Source organism: Salminus brasiliensis, chromosome 10, assembly GCF_030463535.1.
Source record: "Salminus brasiliensis chromosome 10, fSalBra1.hap2, whole genome shotgun sequence".
NCBI classification, from domain to species: domain Eukaryota; kingdom Metazoa; phylum Chordata; class Actinopteri; order Characiformes; family Bryconidae; genus Salminus; species Salminus brasiliensis.
Window position 1 is genome coordinate 1,075,375 of NC_132887.1, and position 21,000 is coordinate 1,096,374.

The 21,000-nt window shown below is 42.0% G+C and overlaps 1 protein-coding gene across 2 annotated transcripts in view; it reads right to left on the reverse strand.

The window, feature by feature from the left end:
• mia2 (MIA SH3 domain ER export factor 2) overlaps positions 1-21,000 on the reverse strand; it is a 31,197-nt gene continuing 10,197 nt past the window's right edge. Inside the window, exons 7-29 of one of the 2 annotated variants that reach the window (XM_072688961.1) lie at positions 19,216-19,347; positions 18,698-18,719; positions 18,523-18,611; positions 18,115-18,186; positions 16,941-17,051; positions 16,741-16,812; positions 16,541-16,645; positions 16,225-16,347; positions 15,027-15,132; positions 14,591-14,637; positions 14,315-14,405; positions 12,611-12,749; positions 12,039-12,140; positions 11,664-11,724; positions 9,233-9,268; positions 9,078-9,145; positions 8,686-8,768; positions 8,364-8,498; positions 7,442-7,567; positions 4,772-4,888; positions 3,878-3,924; positions 3,356-3,527; positions 1-2,307 (exon numbers count right to left, since the gene is read on the reverse strand). In XM_072688961.1, the coding sequence (XP_072545062.1) occupies positions 2,093-2,307; positions 3,356-3,527; positions 3,878-3,924; positions 4,772-4,888; positions 7,442-7,567; positions 8,364-8,498; positions 8,686-8,768; positions 9,078-9,145; positions 9,233-9,268; positions 11,664-11,724; positions 12,039-12,140; positions 12,611-12,749; positions 14,315-14,405; positions 14,591-14,637; positions 15,027-15,132; positions 16,225-16,347; positions 16,541-16,645; positions 16,741-16,812; positions 16,941-17,051; positions 18,115-18,186; positions 18,523-18,611; positions 18,698-18,719; positions 19,216-19,347 (2,271 nt within the window). In that variant the 3' untranslated portion in view covers positions 1-2,092. The remainder of the gene's footprint in view (positions 2,308-3,355; positions 3,528-3,877; positions 3,925-4,771; positions 4,889-7,441; positions 7,568-8,363; positions 8,499-8,685; positions 8,769-9,077; positions 9,146-9,232; positions 9,269-11,663; positions 11,725-12,038; positions 12,141-12,610; positions 12,750-14,314; positions 14,406-14,590; positions 14,638-15,026; positions 15,133-16,224; positions 16,348-16,540; positions 16,646-16,740; positions 16,813-16,940; positions 17,052-18,114; positions 18,187-18,522; positions 18,612-18,697; positions 18,720-19,215; positions 19,348-21,000) is intronic. The other variant, XM_072688962.1, reaches the window with a different exon arrangement.

Here is a 21,000-nt window from a genome sequence, read left to right on the forward strand (position 1 = left end):
GGTCAAAAATGAGTTTATTATTAAAATCTGAACATTTTGGCCATTTGCACTTTCCTCCTCCAGGCAGGACTTCACAAAGCAAACTATCCATACGCAAACCACACGGACGGTTCTGCAGAATCACATTTTTCATTTATTCTCTATAGAAGACTTTAAACAGTAGAAGAGAGTGGTGCTGGCTAAGGCCTGTGTATATACACACATCTGTTTATTCACAATATAGTATCGATACAGTTCCTGTATATACAATCACCTCTCTCTCCTAATCACAACACTTTCCTTACAAAATAAAAGTACATTATTAAATATCACTTTTTTCAACACAAGCACTTAAGTTAAGTCCTGACGCTCCCACCGCCTGTTCAGCCAGTCTTCCTGATTAAACTCCTCCTCCTCTTCATTTAATACCCAGCGGCACGACTCGTCTCTCACCCCACGACTAACACCTTCAGAAAGCTGCTGAACCGTGAGGAGGAACAGAGAGAGAGACGGTCACGTGACCTGGAGGGTTACACATCAGAGGAAACGGCCCTGGGGTAAACAACAGGAAGCCACAGACAACCCGCAGGCAGAGAGAGAGGGTTCATACTGAGGACTGGAGGCAGAACAGGACAGAAGTCATGGTGATAAACTGGACGCTCTCGTTAATACTTCTACATCGTTAGTGGACTGCTCTGCTTTTAACGTGCCATTACTTTTGTACACACCACATCGTTTTAATCTCAAATGAAGCAAAGCCTGGGTGCACCAAAACTATCAAAATGTACAAATTTCCCACCGAGCCCAGAAGTAGATGTAGTAATTAAACAAACAGACAAAAGTATTGGGACACCTGCTCATTCACTGTTTCTTCAAAATCAAAGGAATTGAAAGAGCTGATCCAGCTTCTGTTGGAGGAACTGTCTCTACTGTCCAGAGAAGAAGACTTTCTACTAGTGTCTGGAGAAGCACTGCTGTGTGGATTTGATTGTATTCAGCGACAAGAGTGTTGGTAAGGTTAGGATGTTGGATGATGATCACCACCCCTCAATGCTGGGGGGCTTTATACCCCTCTAGTCCACGCCTGGCATTAGGCAGCATGGAGCCAATAGGGTCATGATGTTGATCTGCTCCAGAGAGTCCTATTCTATTGGCAGGACTTCTTCTCTACAGGGACTAGACAAGCTGTGTGTGTGCATTTGCACATCTGTGTCAGCAATGGGTGCAGCTTAAAGTAGCTCAATGCATTCAATCAGAAAGGGTGTCCACAAATATTTGGACATGTAGCGCAGTACATGCACAGAAATGGCCTGCTCCAACCACAACCAGCTCTCCACACTTGTGGGTGTGGTTGAAGGTGCAGTATGGCTGTATGAAGTATTAGCAATAACAACATTCATGTGCAAGCAGATCACACAGCAGTACTGCAGCTACAGAACCTGCACACCTGTTTTATTATAATAAACTCCAAACTCTCTCCTTCACAGCAAACGCTGGAAACAGAGCTGAAAGCTCAGCATGATGTGCGTGCACGTGATTGGGTGAGAGCTGGGAAATCTGCACACCACCAGACGCTGCTCTCAGCTACAGTGCAGTTTATTGTTTACGCTTTACAGTAAGTCATACTGCACCATCAACCACAAGCCTGCACCGCCGTTCACTTCTTTACACTTAGAAAATCATGCATGCGTGCCTCATTTTAGTAATTTAATTTAATAATTAAGTAATTAATAATTCTGTGCACTGAACCACATCAGGCCTGCACCTCCTTGCGGAAGGCCTGGTTGTGGTTTTAGAGGGTTAAGCGAAGTGTGTGTGTGTGTGTGTGTCAGCTACATTAGCCTCACAGCTCCAGGGTAACATCAAGCATAATTTGGGCACCAAACCTGTAAGCTGACACCCTACATCTGGGTTTAGTGGGAAATTACATATATATATTTAATTATTTGCAGAACTACTCCCTTAATCTGGGTCAGGACACCCAGCCCACAGTCCAGTTTTCAGCCTTTTATGAAGCTCACAAAACCCAACTGTGGTGATGTGAGATAAGGAGCATCAGGACAATGTCTTCAAGTAGCCCAATATTAAGTCTGTCCTATCATCCAGCCCCAGTTCAGATGACGTCGTGCGGAGAGGGAGGCTGTTCCGGTGGCTGCTCGCTGCCTGGTGGTGAGGGTCTGGGAGGAGGACCTGGCTGAAAGCTGTCCGGCGGTGGGGGTCTAAGAGGGGGTCCTGGTAGAAAGCCGTCTGGTGGAGGTCTCAGTGGTGGATATGCCATGGGGTGAGGCAGTGGAGGTCTGGGAAACATTCCAGGAGGAGGTCCTCGCACTGCGCAGAATAAATAAATAAATAAATAAATAAATAAACTGAACGGGTCGGACATTTCTGCTCACACCGCTGCATAAAAATATATAAAATATATTTTAAAGCACATTTAAGATGTATATAATGTGCAGCACAATACTTCAAATGAAAGTCTAAATAAATAAAATTTAAAAAAGGACAAAATAGTAAAAAAACAAAATACATCAAACACATATTGAACACGGATGTGTCTGAGAAAATACTGGTTTTCAGAGTAGGAGAGGACCTAATAGAGAGCAGTAGGCTGTTCTACGGTATCTAACACTTTCAACAGGTGCATCTCTGAACCGTAGAGAGATTTTTCTTCATTTTAATGATCAAATAATATGGATGTAAAGACAATAATTGCACAAATTAATGGAACATTACATTAGCGCCCCCTACGCTTCCTGTAGTGTATTACAGTCTGTCAGAATGAGCGTGTGGATCATATGAACATTATAGATCATTATAGAGCGCCCCCGACATTTCCTGTAGTGTAATACAGTCTGTCAGAATGAGTGTGTGGATCATATGAACATTATAGAGCGCCCCCTACATTTCCTGTAGTGTATTACAGTCTGTCAGAATGAGCGTGTGGATCATATGATCATTACAGAGCATTATAGAGCGCCCCCTACGCTTCCTGTAGTGTATTACTGTCTGTCAGAATGAGCGTGTGGATCATATGAACATTATAGAGCATTATAGAGCTCCCCCTACATTTCCTGTAGTGTATTACAGTCTGTCAGAATGAGCGTGTGGATCATATGAACATTATAGAGCATTATAGAGCTCCCCCTACATTTCCTGTAGTGTATTACAGTCTGTCAGAATGAGCGTGTGGATTATATGAACATTATAGAGCATTATAGAGCTCCCCCTATGCTTCCTGTAGTGCATTACAGTCTGTCAGAATTTCTTTTTAACAATCATTCTTGATGACTAATTAACTTGTGGCCTAATTGAAGCTCTGGTTTTAAGACTACAATCTAAGCACAAGCTGAGAAACTATGTAGCTTTTCCAACTTACTGCCCATTGGGGGGACACCAGGTCCTCGAGGAAGGAAGTAGTCAGGGGGTCCATATGGCATTCTGCGGGGGAAGTGTGGGTCTCTGGGGTCCATTGGAGGGCCTAGAGGTGGCCCCATCCTTAAATCAGCATCAGGAGGCACTCTCATGTCCCCATGCATTGAGTGCAGGCTCTGTGAACAGACATGGTATACAGTTATCACACTGAAGACCACTGCCACAGCTGGAGGCTTACAGACCTTAAGGTGATGTGAAAGATGATGATCACCAGACTGTGCCGGACGAAGGCCTTGCAGAGCCAGAAACAGAGACCTTTACTTGGTACGACTGAGGGTTCAGTTGTAGATACCCTGTGCTTACACTTACTGACCATTTTAATGGGGACCATTGCCAAATAGGTGCGTCCCTAAAGGGTAAGACTGGTGCTGGTACGAGTGTCAGGCACAGTGGTGGTGGGCTTAATAAACAGGAAAGTCAGTGTATGCTTATTTATTTATTTATTTTTAAAGAGAGGCACACTTACGTCTCTGCTCTCGTTCTCACCGGGTCCTGAGCTGTTTCCCAGAAAGTCTGCAGAACAAACAACAACAACAAAAAAGAGCAGAAAAACAAGCTGTAAGAATCTGGGTCCGGTTCCAGATCCTTCTCTGGTGTTTTCTTTATAATTCAATTCTTAAGGGCTGGCAGAACGAGGGTGCATTCATGCTTTGGTAATGCTATTAGCCCAGCTCTATCAAAACAAGGCAAGGCAGGTTCTGCAGGGAGAGCCCACCACAGCACACTCAGATACAGTAACTAGTCCTTACACATCAAATAAAGTCTTTTTACATAAACTTTCATCCAGTAAAATTGGATGAGACATAACTTCAGTTATTACAGTAAACAGTATAATAACCCAAGTTATTCAGTGACCTAAAGGTCCTGACATTCAATCAAAGACTCATGAGCGTGTGGATCATGTAAACATTATAGAGCATTATAGAGCGCCCCCTATGCTTCCTGTAGTGCATTACAGTCTGTCAGAATGAGCGTGTGGATCATATGAACATTATAGAGCATTATAGAGCGCCCCCTACGCTTCCTGTAGTGTATTACAGTCTGTCAGAATGAGCGTGTGGATCATATGATCATTATAGAGCATTATAGAGCATTATAGAGCGCCCCCTTCGCTTCCTGTAGTGTATTACAGTCTGTTAGAATGAGTGTGTGGATCATATGAACATTATAGAGCATTATAGAGCGCCCCCTACGCTTCCTGTAGTGTATTACAGTCTGTCAGAGTTAATATTATTAATAATAATAATACTACTACTAATAATAATACATTACTACATCTATTAACACATGTTAACTAAATGATTCATCATGAGGTCACAGATTTATACCCATACAGGACACTGGAAGCAAAAGAGCTCACCAGGTTTATCTCCATAGTAGGCCTCAGGAGGGGGTGGCCGTGGGGGCGGTGGGCCCATAGGAAAGGGTCCAGGTGGGGGCCTCCTGTAAAGCATGCCTGGATCTGGAGGAGGGGGGCCTTATACACACACCCGAACATACATTTTTAAATACAGTGGACAAGCAAACAACAAGAGTGAGTTAGCACCATCAACATCGGACCACCTTCACAACACACACACAAGCACACACAGCCTGTGCGGAGATGACAATGATGCTCTACGGCCCACACCTACAAGCCGTGCTGGGGGTGACGTGAATACGAGAATGAAGATGATGACAGCAATACAGTGATGCCACCTGCTATCTGCGCCCCCATGAAGGTCAAACTGGGACAGTAGTGCAGTGTGGTGCTTTTTTGTGCCACAGCATAGCGAACAATCCAGTACTCAAACATCTGATATTACTAATTAGGCCTAATTAATTACTAATTAACACTACTTTCACACTGTATTCTGCCTACAGGCAAATTAAATTGCACCTGTTCATTTAACCCAGGGGTAAAAATATGATTTTATTCAAAACATATATAATTTGTATTCACAGATTTTTTTCCATGATGTATAATACAATATATATATATATACACAAGATTATACAATTGGTTTACAGAATTATATCATGAGATACACTCCTATTAAAAGCCTTCAACCATTTATCTTTACTTTCTCATAAGATTTATATTCATATATGTTTATATTTTAGTATATTTTATGTCCAGCCCCTGTTTTTTCACTAAAAAAAGGTATGAACACATTCTTTTGGTCAGAATTTTAGCTTAAAATCAGAATCAGCCACTAAACCTTTACGAAACAGGCTTTTTAGGACAAATCTGACTGCACTCACAGACTTCACAATGGTCAGAGAGGGTAAAAATGTCAAACTGCACAGAGACCTGGGACCAGGATTCTCCCTGAATGAGGCGTTAGTAGCTGCGGCCCACAGCAGCAGGGGGCAGTGGGACAAAGCAGTGCTCACAAACCAAAAGGGGGAAGAAAAGACTCGAACAAACGAGTCACTGCTCTCTCTCTCTCTCTCACTCTTCAATGAGTCGGGCCGTCCTAGTCAGCATTTCTACCTGACCTTTTCATAACCCCACCAGGTTATGGCTGCGACAGCACCTACTGACCTCAACACATCACATACAACGACTGTGACACACCTGAAATACTGAGACAGTTCCTACAGAGCGTTCTCACAACTTCAGCTGTTTGAAAGCGGACATTCACACTAAACTAGTGTTTGTTTGGCTGCTGTGTGTGAGTGTGTGTGTGTGTGTGTGTGTGTGTGTGTGTGTGAGAGAGAGGGGTGTATGAATAGCTCTTAAAACTGTTTACACTAAAATTAAGGCCCAGTCCCAGCAGCCTGTGTGAGCAGCCCAGCTCTAAAGACCCAAAGCAGAGACAACACTGATGTTGGCAGTGTCTACGCTTCACACGCCGTCAGTCAGTAGACTCTTATTAGATTTACTGTGAGCTCACTGGGCTTGGTAGGCGAGTCAGACAGCATGCTAACTGCTAAGTTAGCTTTTTGGTTGAGCAGAGCTCAAGACACAAATCACCCCACTGCCCGACCAAACCATGTCCAGCACTGTGGTCTCGTCAGTGTAAATGATTTAATATTTAATGTTTTTTTTGTATTTTTACATTTTTTATCAAGATTTTCACGTTTTTTCATCATGATCATGCCAAAAAGTGGATGGGGCTGGATGGCAAGTCACCATTAAACTACAATCAACAGAAAAACAGTAAATCAGTCCAACTCTAAATACCTTGCGCTAATCTGAGGGAGCTTTTTGTTTGTGGACACCTCCTCTAATGAATACAGCTACTTTAAGCTGCACCCATTGCTGACACACATGTGCAAATGCACACACAGCTTGTCTAGTTCCTGTAGAGAAGAAGTACTGCCAATAGAATAGGACTCTCTGGAGCAGATCATCATCATGAACCTATTGACTCCATGCTGCCTAATAATGGCAGGCGTGGGCTAGAGGTATAATAAAGCCCCCCAGCATTGAGGAGCTGTGGAGCAGTGGAGGAACTGTGTTCTCTGGAATGATGGTGGTGGAGCTACATCCTTTATTTTTATGGTGAGTTAAAGAGTTGGGGATGATAAAGTGGGGGTGAAGATCAGCGAACATCCTGACCTCACTAACACTCTAACAGTTACTCCAACAACAGCAGCATATACCCTTTTTTTAAAGACCCTTAGACATCGAATGAGCTGGTGTCCCAATACTTTTGTCCATACACTCCATTTTATCCATTCCATCTATATCTCTTTGTTTCGTGTGAGTGAAACTTGACTGATTGACTTGATTGATCATGCTAATCAATGCTAACTCTCTACTGTAGACAACTTCGCTTCATGCTGGTGTGTTTTTGTTGTAGCACTGTGCTGATAATCCTGCAGCGCTACACCTCACACCCTTGTTAGTGGTTGGTTGTTATGCTGGTCAGCCGAACGACCCTTCCCGGTCAAACGCGACTACGCTGGTCCACTAAACTCTGCCGACAGCTTCAGCTTCGGTTAAAAGTCCAGACTTCTGTATTTTAGAAGCTCCTGCTTTCTGTTGTCTATGTGTGTGTGTGTGGAGGGGGGGGGCTTAGCAGTTGGCGGGTCACTGTACCTGGGAGGGGTCCGGGACCCCTGCGCTCTTTCTCCCAGCTGGGAGATGCTGAGCCACTGTCTGAGTGTGGCCCACTCCTATCACACTCTAAACCACCAGCAGGGGGCTCCACCACACCACGGGACACTGCACATGAGAGAGAGAGAGAGAGAGATAGATAGACAGAGAGAGAGAGAGAGGAAAAGTACAGCAGGTGGGAGAGAGAGTGTACGGAGGCAGAGCGAGGAGAAGCACATGCAGTAATGGGCGAGTTACATGGAGGATGGTTTTAGGTGTTTGAGAAGGGAGAAAAGAGGGAGAGAGAGAACCAGCTAAATGAGAGAATGGAACTGTTGCATCTACCTATAGAAACAGCACACAAACACAGCGGCACATACGGCTCTGATGTCTTTACACCCTGCGGGCGTCCAGACATCTACATCACTCAGCTCTACAAAGCTGAACACTGCTGCGGTTACATGCGATGCAATGATGAGGAGGAGTTCATTTAACCGGCCTCAGGTAGGGATGAGCAATATCGCCTCAAAATTAGGATTACTTAATAGTGGCCTTCTGCCCCTTCTATATTAAAAAACCCTACCTTGTGCTTCCACTACATTTACATTTTACATTTATGGCATTTAGCAGACGCTCTTATCCAGAGTGACTTACAAAGTGCTTTGCTATTTACTCAAGAAAACCTCAGCTAGTTAGAATAGACTAATAATTCAAAGATACCTTTAAGCTTAGACATTACTAAACACACGACAATAAGGTGACCATAGTACTCTATTCGTCTATTCGTACACCACTATAGAGGTGTATGGTTTCGATGGCAGTATGTTCATTATAACTATGTACACACTGAGTATTATAATAATAATAATAATAATAATGTAATATTGCCCAGCCCTACACACAGGTTTCAACACATTCTGCACACCTCTGCCACCAGGAACCATAGGAAACTGAGGGGAGAGCCGCGGGGGTCCATCCATCAGTGTGGGTGGGGATAAGAAGGCGCGTGTTTCTGAGGAAGGCCGCCCGAGCGGAGACTGTCCGTAAGGAGATCTCTCACCTGGAGGGTTATAATAAACACACATCAGTGTGAGCACATGCAGGACATGCAGGACATTCCATCTCAGGAAGGCCTCATTCCTGAGTTCATCACTTAATCAGGTGTATAAAAGCAGCACAATATGCAGAAGCAGCCATCACAAATCATATATAACATTTTAATAGAACTGAAGTGTGGCATCTCTGACCTCTGAACACTGGTCTGCCTGGAGCTTCTCGTGCGTATGGCTCCTTCTCCATAAGCTCCAGTTTAAACTGGTAGTCAGTCAGTCTGTTCACACCACAACAGTACATACATTTATAATATATTCATATACACATATATTTTATATTTATATATAAATAAACACACATAAAAACGATCGAAAATGCTATACTTCATGCAGTGGGTATTATCTACTGATATGCACATTCTGGAACTATGTATAGTTTTATGGTACATAACATAAGGTATGTATGGTTATAATAGGTATATAATGTTACAAATCAAATAAAATGAGATTAATTATTTATAATATAATGTAATGAAATATAATGCTTCATTTTCTCAAGGAAGGATTGTTCAGTCAGTTTAGCTCACCTCTGTCGGAGCACAGAGTTTTCTCTCTTTACATCAGCGAGGTCTCTGTCTGCAGCTCGGGCAGCCAGCTAAAACACAGTGCATACACAATGAGCCCGGCATCACTCAGCTGTCCTATCTGAAACAGTGAAGACTGAGCTGACCGAACCACTCACCCAGTTATCATGAGCCTTCTTCTCATGTGCAGCAATCTGAATAGGGGAAGAATACAACATAGATAGGGAAATACAACACTAATCTGTATGATACTCAATATATACACTTTACATTTAGCTCTCTGTTCTGAGGTCTGCTACCAGGTCGAGGTATCGCTATAATTAGATGGTCTATTATAGATGCTCAACTGAACTTCTACTGAATCTGTATTAAATACAGCTAAGCTAACTAACTAACCTAGCTAAGCTGAATGTTAATGACCGTCTACTGAATGTAGCCCTGCATCCTAACCCTACACCTGACCTTAACCCCAGGCCTAACCCTACGTTTAAATCCTACACCTAAACCTAACCTTATCCCTAACCCCAACCTCAACTTTAACCCTAACATTAATCCCAACCCTAACCCTACCTTTAAATCCCACACCAAACCTTAACCCAAACCTTAACATTAACCCCAACCCTAATCATACACCTAATCCTAACCTTACCCCTAACCCCAACCTTACATTTAAATCCAACACCTAACCCCAACCTTACCCCTAACATTAGCCCCAACCTTACCCCTAACATTAGCCCCAACCTTAATCCTAACATTAGCCCCAACCTTACATTTAAATCCAACACCTAACCCCAACCTTACCCCTAACATTAGCCCCAACCTTACATTTAAATCCAACACCTAACCCCAACCTTACCCCTAACATTAGCCCCAACCTTAATCCTAACATTAGCCCCAACCTTAATCCTAACATTAGCCCCAACCTTACCCCTAACATTAGCCCCAACCTTAACCCTAACATTAGCCCCAACCTTAACCCTAACATTAACCCCAACCTTAACCCTAACATTAACCCCAACCTTAATCCTAACATTAACCCCAACCTTAATCCTAACATTAACCCCAACCTTAATCCTAACATTAACCCCAACCTTAATCCTAACATTAGCCCAACCTTAATCCTAACATTAGCCCCAACCTTAACCCTAACATTAGCCCCAACCTTAATCCTAACATTAGCCCCAACCTTAATCCTAACATTAGCCCCAACCTTACCCCTAACATTAGCCCCAACCTTAACCCTAACATTAGCCCCAACCTTAATCCTAACATTAGCCCCAACCTTAACCCTAACATTAGCCCCAACCTTAACCCTAACATTAGCCCCAACCTTAATCCTAACATTAGCCCCAACCTTAACCCTAACATTAGCCCCAACCTTAACCCTAACATTAGCCCCAACCTTAACCCTAACATTAGCCCCAACCTTAATCCTAACATTAGCCCCAACCTTACCCCTAACATTAACCCCAACCTTACCCCTAACATTAGCCCCAACCTTACCCCTAACATTAGCCCCAACCTTAATCCTAACATTAGCCCCAACCTTACCCCTAACATTAGCCCCAACCTTAATCCTAACATTAGCCCCAACCTTAACCCTAACATTAGCCCCAACCTTACCCCTAACATTAGCCCCAACCTTACCCCTAACATTAGCCCCAACCTTACCCCTAACATTAACCCCAACCTTACCCCTAACATTAACCCCAACCTTACCCCTAACATTAGCCCCAACCTTACCCCTAACATTAGCCCCAACCTTACCCCTAACATTAGCCCCAACCTTAACCCTAACATTACCCCAACCTTAATCCTAACCCTAACCTTATACCCAACCCCAACCCAAAAATTAATTATAACCCCAACCTTAACCCTAATCCTACACCTAACCCTAACTATAACTTTAAATCCTATACCTAACCCAAACCTTAACCCTAATCCTACACCTAACCCTAACTATAACTTTAAATCCTATACCTAACCCAAACCTTAACCCTAATCCTACACCTAATCCTAACCCATCTTTGAATCATACACCTAACCCTAACCTTACCTCCTTAAAGCCTTACATCTAATCTTAAGCATAACCCTAAAAGGGTTAGGGTTAAGGTCAATGTTAGGATTAGGGTTGAGGTTAGAGTGTGGGATTAGAGATAATAGACAGTAGTTTAAATACATCTTAGAGTTCAGTTGTATTTAATACAGATTCAGCTGAATATTAGTTGAGTGTCAGGTGAGCGTCTACGAGGCATCTACAATGGACCACTCAAGTAAAGTGACCCAGGTTGGAAAGAACAACATGAATCAGCAGGAGTGCCACATTCATATACAATAAAAACAACATAGTAAAAACTATGTTTACACAATTTACCCAGATCAACTATTTAAGAAATATAATAATTCATCAAAATAAATGAATAAAATGAGATTCTTACAATGCGGTCAGTACCCACTGGTTGCTTAAATGCTGCATAATTTGTGTAAACTGTAATTTATTACAATGAAAACATTTTCATCTACTAAATCCAGGTGTTAGCTAGCTAGGGTTAGCTACCTCATACATTCAAAGAGGAGAGAAAAGCCCACCTGGTTTTTGTAGGCCTGGCTGGTCCTGTCCAGCTCCTCCTCCAGCTCTTTAGCTCTTTGCCTGAGTAACAGCAGAAGCAGTAAGGAGGACTTGGATCTTTCTGTTTTGATTAAACTCAATTTAAAATCACATTTCTATGATAAATATTATTAAACACTAGCCTTGTGATTCTATTCACTGGCCACTTTATTAGAAACCCCCTACCCTTGTGCTTTCACTCACTGGCCACTTTATTGGAAACCCCTTCCTTGTGCTTCCACTCACTGACCACTTTATTAGAAACCCCTACCTTGTGCTTCCAGTCACTGGCCACTTTATTAGAAACCCCTACCTTGTGCTTCCACTCACTGGCCACTTTATTAGAAACCCCTAACCTGTAGTTGTTTAACTCCTCAGCAGCCAGATTGATCTTTTTTCCAGCCTTGGTGAGCTTCTCCTCTTTCTGCAGGCGTTCCTTCTCCTCCACTGTTAACATCCTAAACACAAACCCAAAAAACCCATCAGCCACAGTTCAGCACTCCTTTACAAACAAGGACATCCTGTAAAAACAAACTGCACACAATATATCCCTGTACTGTATAATATATAAATGATAAATAAAATGACTATATCTGTGTTGTAGTCATGGCAACAGACACCTGTTTCCATTCCTCACCACTGTACAGAAATCAGAGTGGGTAAGTTTCTCTACAGTGAAGCTCAGGTTCACACCCTAGACAGAACTGATGGAATGCCCCCTTTCTGTAACCTCTACTAGAGTTGATCATGTGGTTTCTGATACTGTAGGACTCTTTAAACATGGACCAATCAGGAGTTTCAACAACCTAGTTTCGATGAGGTGTACTTCTGCACTAAAGGGAACTCAGTGGGGATCTCTGGGGTAAATCCTGAGAATTCCAGGTCAGGGCTCTTTATCGTGAGGAATAATGAACGCGGGTTCAGTAACCTGTGCAGTTTGAGCTCATTCTCCTGGTACATCTCAGTCATGATCTGGAGTTTCTGCTGGAGTTTCTGGATTTCACTGGTGTATTTGGAGCTCTCAGACTCCAGAGACTCTTTCTCCTGGTGCAGCTGCTCAATCCCCTCTGGAAAAGAAACAGAAGACAACTCTGAGCTCAAACAAAAGTTGACACTCATCAGAGGGTATTTATTTGTCCGTTTCTTCATATAATTATTTTATGAAAGAACCAGCAGTAGGGTTGCAAAGAGGTGGACAATTTCCAATATATTTCCAGTAAATTACCGGTATCTTTCCATGGGAACTTTAGCAATATTCCAAAATGTAAACTTCCCATGTAAATTTATGAAAATTTATCAGAATTAATAGGAACTATTTGGTATTTTAAAGAAACTATATCATACACGATCATCAATGTATTTTTTTGGTCAACAGCAGACATAAAGGCATAACAATACGAATAAATTTACCATGGGAATGAACAGGTAATTATGGGAATGAATGGGAATTGATGGGAATAAAATGAAAATATTCAAAGCTAAAGATGAGAAACTTAAATATAGTTGGTAAAAATATACTGAGGCATTAATCCTGGCTAAAATAATTAGATATGATACCAAAACAGTTGATAAGCAAAGCTGCTCCTCAAGAATGAATACTTTTTAATTATTAATGATAAACATCAAATCAAATAAAGTGTATTTCCACACAAACTAGTGGTGAGTGTCAGGTAATCTAAGCTAAGATTCAGATCAAAAGAATGTGTTCATACTGTTATATATGTCATGAGAAAGTAAAGCTGTACATGTGATGCCTGGGATTGAGGTGCAGCTTTGCTATTCAACTGTTTTGGCATCATATCTAATTATGTTAGCTAAAATTATGTAAATTATAGAATGACATTTATAGATGTAGGTATTTCTACAAATTGAAGCTTGTATAGTGTAGCAATTGAATTTCCACTGCTGGATTTACTGTGACATCAGGAGGAAAAGTTCATAAATGAAGATTCACCATCTGCACAAAAAAGCCATTGCAATTTTCCCTCATTTAAATGCATCCTTAGATATTCATAAATCACAGCGCCACACAGAAAAACTCCCCCCGAATGGCTCTAATGAACTATCCCAGTAAGAAGCAGACGGATTTAATGATCGTGTCCAGAATGCTTTCAAACAAACACTAAATGAACCTGTATATTTAAAAGGCAGCGCTGATCTGTGTGAACTGCGCATTATGGAGTGTGGTTCAACGCACATCCGTAATATTCAAGTGCTGATGCAGACAGCATACTCTGATCTATCTGATTAAAGTCAATACAGGAAGCTGGATTTTATCATGGGATGAGACTGATGACTGATTCCAGTGTTTATTAGCAACATTAGCCTAGCATCTCCTGTTGCAAACTAAAGAAGCACACGTCAGATACCAAACAAGTCCTCGCTGATTGACTGAATCTAGGGTCAAATTGCTCCTTTAATGTCGGATTCAATCTGATGGTTTTATAGACCAAAGTGTCTGATCACTGTCTCACCTTTCCACAGCACCATTACAACAGGACAAGCTCACATAAGACTTCAGAAAGCAGGTAGAGATACATTTTAGGAGTCATGTGATTATGCTCACACACAGACACACACAGACACATCTCACAACCTTGATCTATGCATCTAATAAAAGTGAAGAGTTTACCCTGTAGATCTTCTTTGGCTTTAAGTTCATCTGCAAGTTTGGCAAACACTCTGTCTTTATCCTCCTCCATGGCCTTCAGATCTGCACTCATCTGTGGAGAAGAGCAGAACGTGTTTATAAATTAATAAAATAATATATAAAAAAAGGTACCATTCACCAAAGACTGGCACTGCACTCTCTCACTCACACACACACACACACACACACACACACACACACACACACACACACACACACACACACACGAAAGTAAACAGGGAGGTTTACTTTCCTTACCTTTGCTGCATGGATGAGCTTCTGCAGTTTCTGCTTCTGATGGACATCTGCATGAAAATAACATGAAAGGACGGAAATAAAAGGATGAAAATTAGAATTCTATTGAATTACTCAGATTATATCATATATCTTTTTTGCGAACTAGCCACTATCTGGAACTCCCCCATCACATGATGCTCACTGCTAATTCTGTCATGTCAGCTGGCTAGCATTGCCCACGCTAAGTGATGGGGGAAGAGGGAGGATCATCCTACCCATCCAGAGACAGAGGGGACAGTTATGCTCTCTGGAATGGCTGGGGATGATGGCTGTGGCATCAGCAGGGATCAAACCTGTGAGCTTCTGATGACAGAGCCAGCGCTTAGACGACTGTGCCACTCAGGAGCCCAAAAACGGAAGAAATTTGGGAAGAAATAAGAGATGGAAAGTGATATACCTGAAGTGTCTCCGTTCTCGGATCCAGTAGCACCACTGCTGCCGTCCACACTGCTCTCCTCCTCCGAATCCCAGTCCTTCATCTTCAACAGACAGTCTGTTAATGACTATAGAAGGAAAGAGGAAATAGTGAGAGTTGTATTTGAAGACGTTCCATCACACACCTTTATTTTAATTGTTTTTATAATTACTTTCCATTTTAACCATTTTAAAAAGCCCATTAACATTCACTTTTCTATGTGCATGGTGTTTTTTTATAAATACAAAACTACTACATAAGTTTAAAACACTGTCATTTTAAAGCAAGTTCATGTAAAGATATTTATTCACAAAGCATTTTGAACCACATTTCCATATTATATGTACTATTACATTATAGATTTTTTATTTTATATATGTTTTAATATTATTTTACACTATATAGGTTCATGACTGTCAGAATTGGTCAATAAATCAAACTGAAAGGGGAAAAAAAAAGCACCACTGTTTTCCATTATCCTACCCTTTATGTACTTGATAGTGTTAGGGCCCTATCTTACACCCTGTGCAAGGTGTGTCAGGATGCTCGTTGCTATCTTACACCCGCCAACAGTCTATTTTCACTCCGTCCGCCACTCCGTCCGTTTAAACAGCGATGGTGCTTGTGAATATCTCCACGCTGACGGGCGCGGTGTAGGTGTGTTCAGGTATCTCAGCAGCAGAAAACACAGGAGGAGCTGCACTGACTGAAAGCAGCCTAGGCAGACGTTTGTAAGCAGTTAGACGTTCGTTGCTATCTCAGCAGTGAATTGTCAACACAGGTGCGTGCAGCCCGACGCTCGTACACCCCCGCCCACTTTACACCACTGAAATAGCAACCTGCACCTACACAAGTCAAACAGACCGCCCCCGACTCTTAAAGGGGACGGCGAGAGACGCGCTGATTGGTTTATTACTGCACGTTACGCCCAAAACAAACACACCCATGATACATTAAGAGACTCAGTACATGACCTTTGAGCGTTTCGAGACGCGCAAGCTGTACTTTTCCCATTGTTACCATAGCAAAGACACACAGACACGCCCCCTAAACCAAGCTGCACAGTTGTTGGCTCGCCTAAAGGTCGCTAAAATAGGGTCCTTAGGAGTTAAACTGAATAATTTCTTCTATAAATAAATTCTCTAATATCTGTTTCTGTGCTGTGGCTGTAGTTCCGTACCTTGATGCGTTCATCTTTATTAGTGCAGTCCTCCACCATGCCGGCGTGTGACCTCTCACACATCCTCATCTCCTCCTCCAACTCACTCAGCCGCTCACCCCAGCCCTCCGCCTCCTGTACCAACTGCACAAGGAAAACCCCACAACACGCTATTCACACTAATCAGAAACATTTGCCCCCTACTAGCAGAAATTAGCAGTACTGTAGAATTCAGCTCTGACCCCAAATAAAGTCACGATTCGGCACTGATACACACAAACAATATGAGGAAGTGTCTTCTGTATAGTAATACTGTGCGAGAGAGAGAGAGGCACACCTGGGCTTTGCTCTCTAGTAGCATGGAGCTCTCCTCTTTGGCCGACAGCAGTTTCTTCTGTAGCCTCTCTGTGTTCATTTCATGGATTTTCAGTGTAGTCTTATCCTGCAGCGTAAAGACATCAGTCATATTACTCACCATGAGATCAAGGAGCTATTTACTTACTGTGATCAACACGGACTTGTGTGTAACATCATTACCTGTTCCAGCTGTGACTTGCGCTCTTTAGCGTCCTCCTCCATGGTTTTTAAAGTCTCTTCCAGTTCTGCAAGCTGGAACACACAAAGACTGGACTTGAACTTCTTCTTTCTGACACTCCATTAAAACAATGAAGTTCAACTGCAGTCTGAGAGTAAATGTGGTTGGGGGTGGGAGGGGGGGGGGTACATATTTACAGTACCTGCTCTTCCTGTTGTTTCCTAAATTTGCTCTGGTTTTCCAGCTCCTCCTGCAGCCTCTCTAGATCACTTTTCATCTCAGCATTTGACTGCTCCAGTTTCTTAGACATTGCCTTAACAGAAGGCATGATGATTCAGATGATTAACAGTGTATAATATGATTAAAATTATTAACAGCATATAATATTATTCAGATTATTTTACATGTATAGGGATATGATTAAGATTATTAACAGTGTATAATATGAGTCAGATTATTAATAATATGTGATATGATTCAGATTAGTTCATGTGTCCAGGGATATGATTCAGATTATTTAACATGTACAGGGAAATGATTCAGATTATTAACAGTGTACAAAAACACAAATTAATAGTGTATAGGGATGTGTTTTAGACTATTAACAGCCTATAGGAATATGATTCAGTGTAATATGTGTAATATGACTTGGATTTAATTCATATAGGCATATGATTAAGATTAAGATTATTAACAGTGTATAATATTATTCAGATTATTTAATGTGTACAGGGATATGATTCAGATTATTAACAGTGTATAATATTATTCAGATTATTTAATGTGTACAGGGATATGATTCAGATTATTAACAGTATATAATATGATTTAGAATATAACAGTGTATTGAGATGATCCCTATACACTGTTAATAATCTTAAATTTAAGATTACTTAAGATTAAACATAAGATTCAGAATATTACACGTATTATGATGTGATTCAGACTATTTATAGCATGCAGGGATGCCATTCAGATTAGTAACAATGTTTAGAGCTAGAAATGGGCAATATATATATATATATATATATACATATATATGAAACACCAACAATTTAAATATATGTATCACGATATATTACTAGCACTGTTCAAATTTTGAAAAACTCCTTTGCTGCACTTTACACGGTTAAACAATACTAATGATGCTTTTTTTGTAGCTGAACATGCAGCTTTCATTGACAATAGTGACATTATTCTAATAAAAGCATTTTGTTTATTATGATAAAATTGTTTATTACAAAAGCTAATCATATATTGTCTCCAGACAGAGCATACTGTACTTTTTTTTTACATATTTCAAAACAAAGATGTGATGTGAAACTCAATATATTAATGCATAATTATAATTCTGATTGCATGAAACGACCCTTTACCTCTAAATTTTCTTTCTCTGAGGCCTGAGCTGAGGCTCCTCCGTTCTGCAGAGCAGTTTCCAGCTTCTTAAACTGTTGGGAGAAACATTAACACCAATACCGTCCATTACTGGCCCCTTATTTAACGCCATAGTTCGACCAAAGGCCAAACTGACCCAGTTCATCACCACCACACAATAGTAGTAGCTGATCAACCGAGACAAGTTTGTTGCTTCTTTAGCTTTAAACAAGACCTACCAGACTAAAGCTGCTAACAAGTTAATAGAACCTTATGCGCACCTAACAGAACAGGGGAGTGGGGGTGCTCAGTAATCTCTAACTGATAATGTGGTTTCTGACACTGTGACTCACTCGTCTAGAACATGGACTGAAGTAAAGGCCGGAGATGACTTTCATGGCTCAACCCACCTTCTGTTTGCACTCACTGAGAGTCTCCAGCACTTTACACTTCTCCTCCAGAAGCTCGGCCACCTTCTGTCCCATTCTCCTCTCTTTACCTAGAAACGGATCAGAGAGCTGGATGAGTAAAGAAACGCGCTGACTGGACAATCAGTATGAGGTAGAGGCTGAATGGAGGACTCACTTGCATATAGTCTGCTTTTAATCTGGGGAGACACAAAGAAAATGAGTCACAATAGACAGCTACTGACAGCTGCACAACACATTACACAAGCACATGCTAGCAAAATACACTGCATGTGTGCACAGTGCAAATGTTTGGACACATTGACCATTGCAATGGCTCAAATTTGTTTGGCAAGCAAGTTCTAATTTACAGGTTTTATAAATGATCTGACACCTCTGTAATATGATTGTATAAAGACACAGGCTAGAAAAGACTACACAAGACCGTCGAGCCAAGCATTTTCAGCTTGAAGTTTCTACACTGCAGACTGTTATTAAGAAATGGCAGTTCAGAGGAACTGTGGAGGTCGGGATGAGATCTAGAAGACAACTCTCAGAGAGAACAGTCCCCTATAAGAGTGCCAAGAACCTGCAGGAACCTGCAGATATGATGTCTAGTTTATAAAATGTCAAATTTCTAATATATTTGGATTATTTTGCAAATATTATATATGTGTTATTATAAGTAACACTTACAGACTGGATAAACCTGCAACTGAAGAGAAGTACAGTGAAGAGACCCAACATGGTGGTGACCAAGACGACCTCCCATGGCAGGCCGTAAAGGTCCGGACCCGGCCGGATATCATCAGGAAGTGATTGCACGACCTAAAACAAGAAATCCACAGAGATATGAAATCAGCTTCTCAGTGAAAAGAGGAAGCCTAACCAAACTGTTCTGCAAGACCAAACAGAAAAGCTTCTGCAGCAGCAGGAGGAGATCACACCTCACACGAAGCCCCCAGACCCTCACACTCCTCAAATACACTGCAAGACCTATTCAACTAGCATACACTCACTGGCCACTTTATTAGAAACACCTACCTTGTACTTCCACTCACTGGCCACTTTATTAGAAACACCTACCTTGTACTTCCACTCACTGGCCACTTTATTAGATACCCCTACCTTGTGCTTCCACTCACTGGCCACTTTATTAGAAACACCTACCTTGTGCTTTCACTCACTGGCCACTTTATTAGAAACCCTATCTTGTCCTTCATTGCTGGCCACTTTATTAGAAACACATCCCTGTGCTTCCAATCTCTGGCCACTTTATTAGAAACCCTACCTTGTGCTTCCACTCACTGGCCACTTTATCAGAAACCCTTCCTTGTGCTTCCACTCACTGGCCACTTTATTAGAAACACCTATCTTGTGCTTCCACTCGCTGGCCACTTTATTAGAAACCCTACCTTGTGCTTCCACTCACTGGCCACTTTATTAGAAACACATCCCTGTGCTTCCCATCTCTGGCCACTATATTAGAAACACCTACCTTGTGCTTCCACTCACTGGCCACTTTATTAGAAACACATCCCTGTGCTTCCAATCTCTGGCCACTTTATTAGAAACACATCCCTGTGCTTCCACTCACTGGCCACTTTATTAGAAACCCTACCTTGTGCTTCCAATCTCTGGCCACTTTATTAGAAACCCTACCTTGTGCTTCTACTCACTGGCCACTATATTAGAAACACCTCCCTTGTGCTTCCACTCACTGGCCACTTTATTAGAAACACCTACCTTGTGCTTCATCACTGGCCACTTTATTAGAAACACCTCCCTTGTGCTTCCACTCACTGGCCACTTTATTAGAAACCCCTACCTTGTGCTTCCACTCACTGGCCACTTTATCAGAAACACCTGCCTTGTGCTTCCACTCACTGGCCACTTTATCAGAAACACCTGCCTTGTGCTTCCACTCACTGGCCACTTTATCAGAAACCCCTACCTTGTGCTTCCACTCACTGGCCACTTTATCAGAAACACCTGCCTTGTGCTTCCACTCACTGGCCACTTTATCAGAAACACCTGCCTTGTGCTTCCACTCACTGGCCACTTTATCAGAAACACCTGCAGTCTCCATCTGTACATCAGCAAGGTGCATCTACAGGAGAGGGGGTTTCCAATAAACTGGCCAGTGAGTGCATGTTCAAGCTTAAGCGTTACAGCATCCATCGACTATCAGCAGGTGTTACTGGCTGATCTTCGGTCAGTGAGCAGGTTATAAGCCAGCTCAGGTGAGAGAAATGAAGCAGCTCAGCCTTTAAAGCAGCAGACTGGCGGACATTAAACACAGAGGTCAACCTGCACGAGCAGCAGAGCTCGGGCAGCAGAGCTCGGGCATCAGGCGCGCGCAGGAAACTCAATAAAGCTCAAAAAGCCACAGCAAGAACAGGACATTAGCAATGTGACGATATGATATTACAGCAGCATTAGTGGATGTTTATCTGAACTCTGAGAACTAATAAGGTCAAT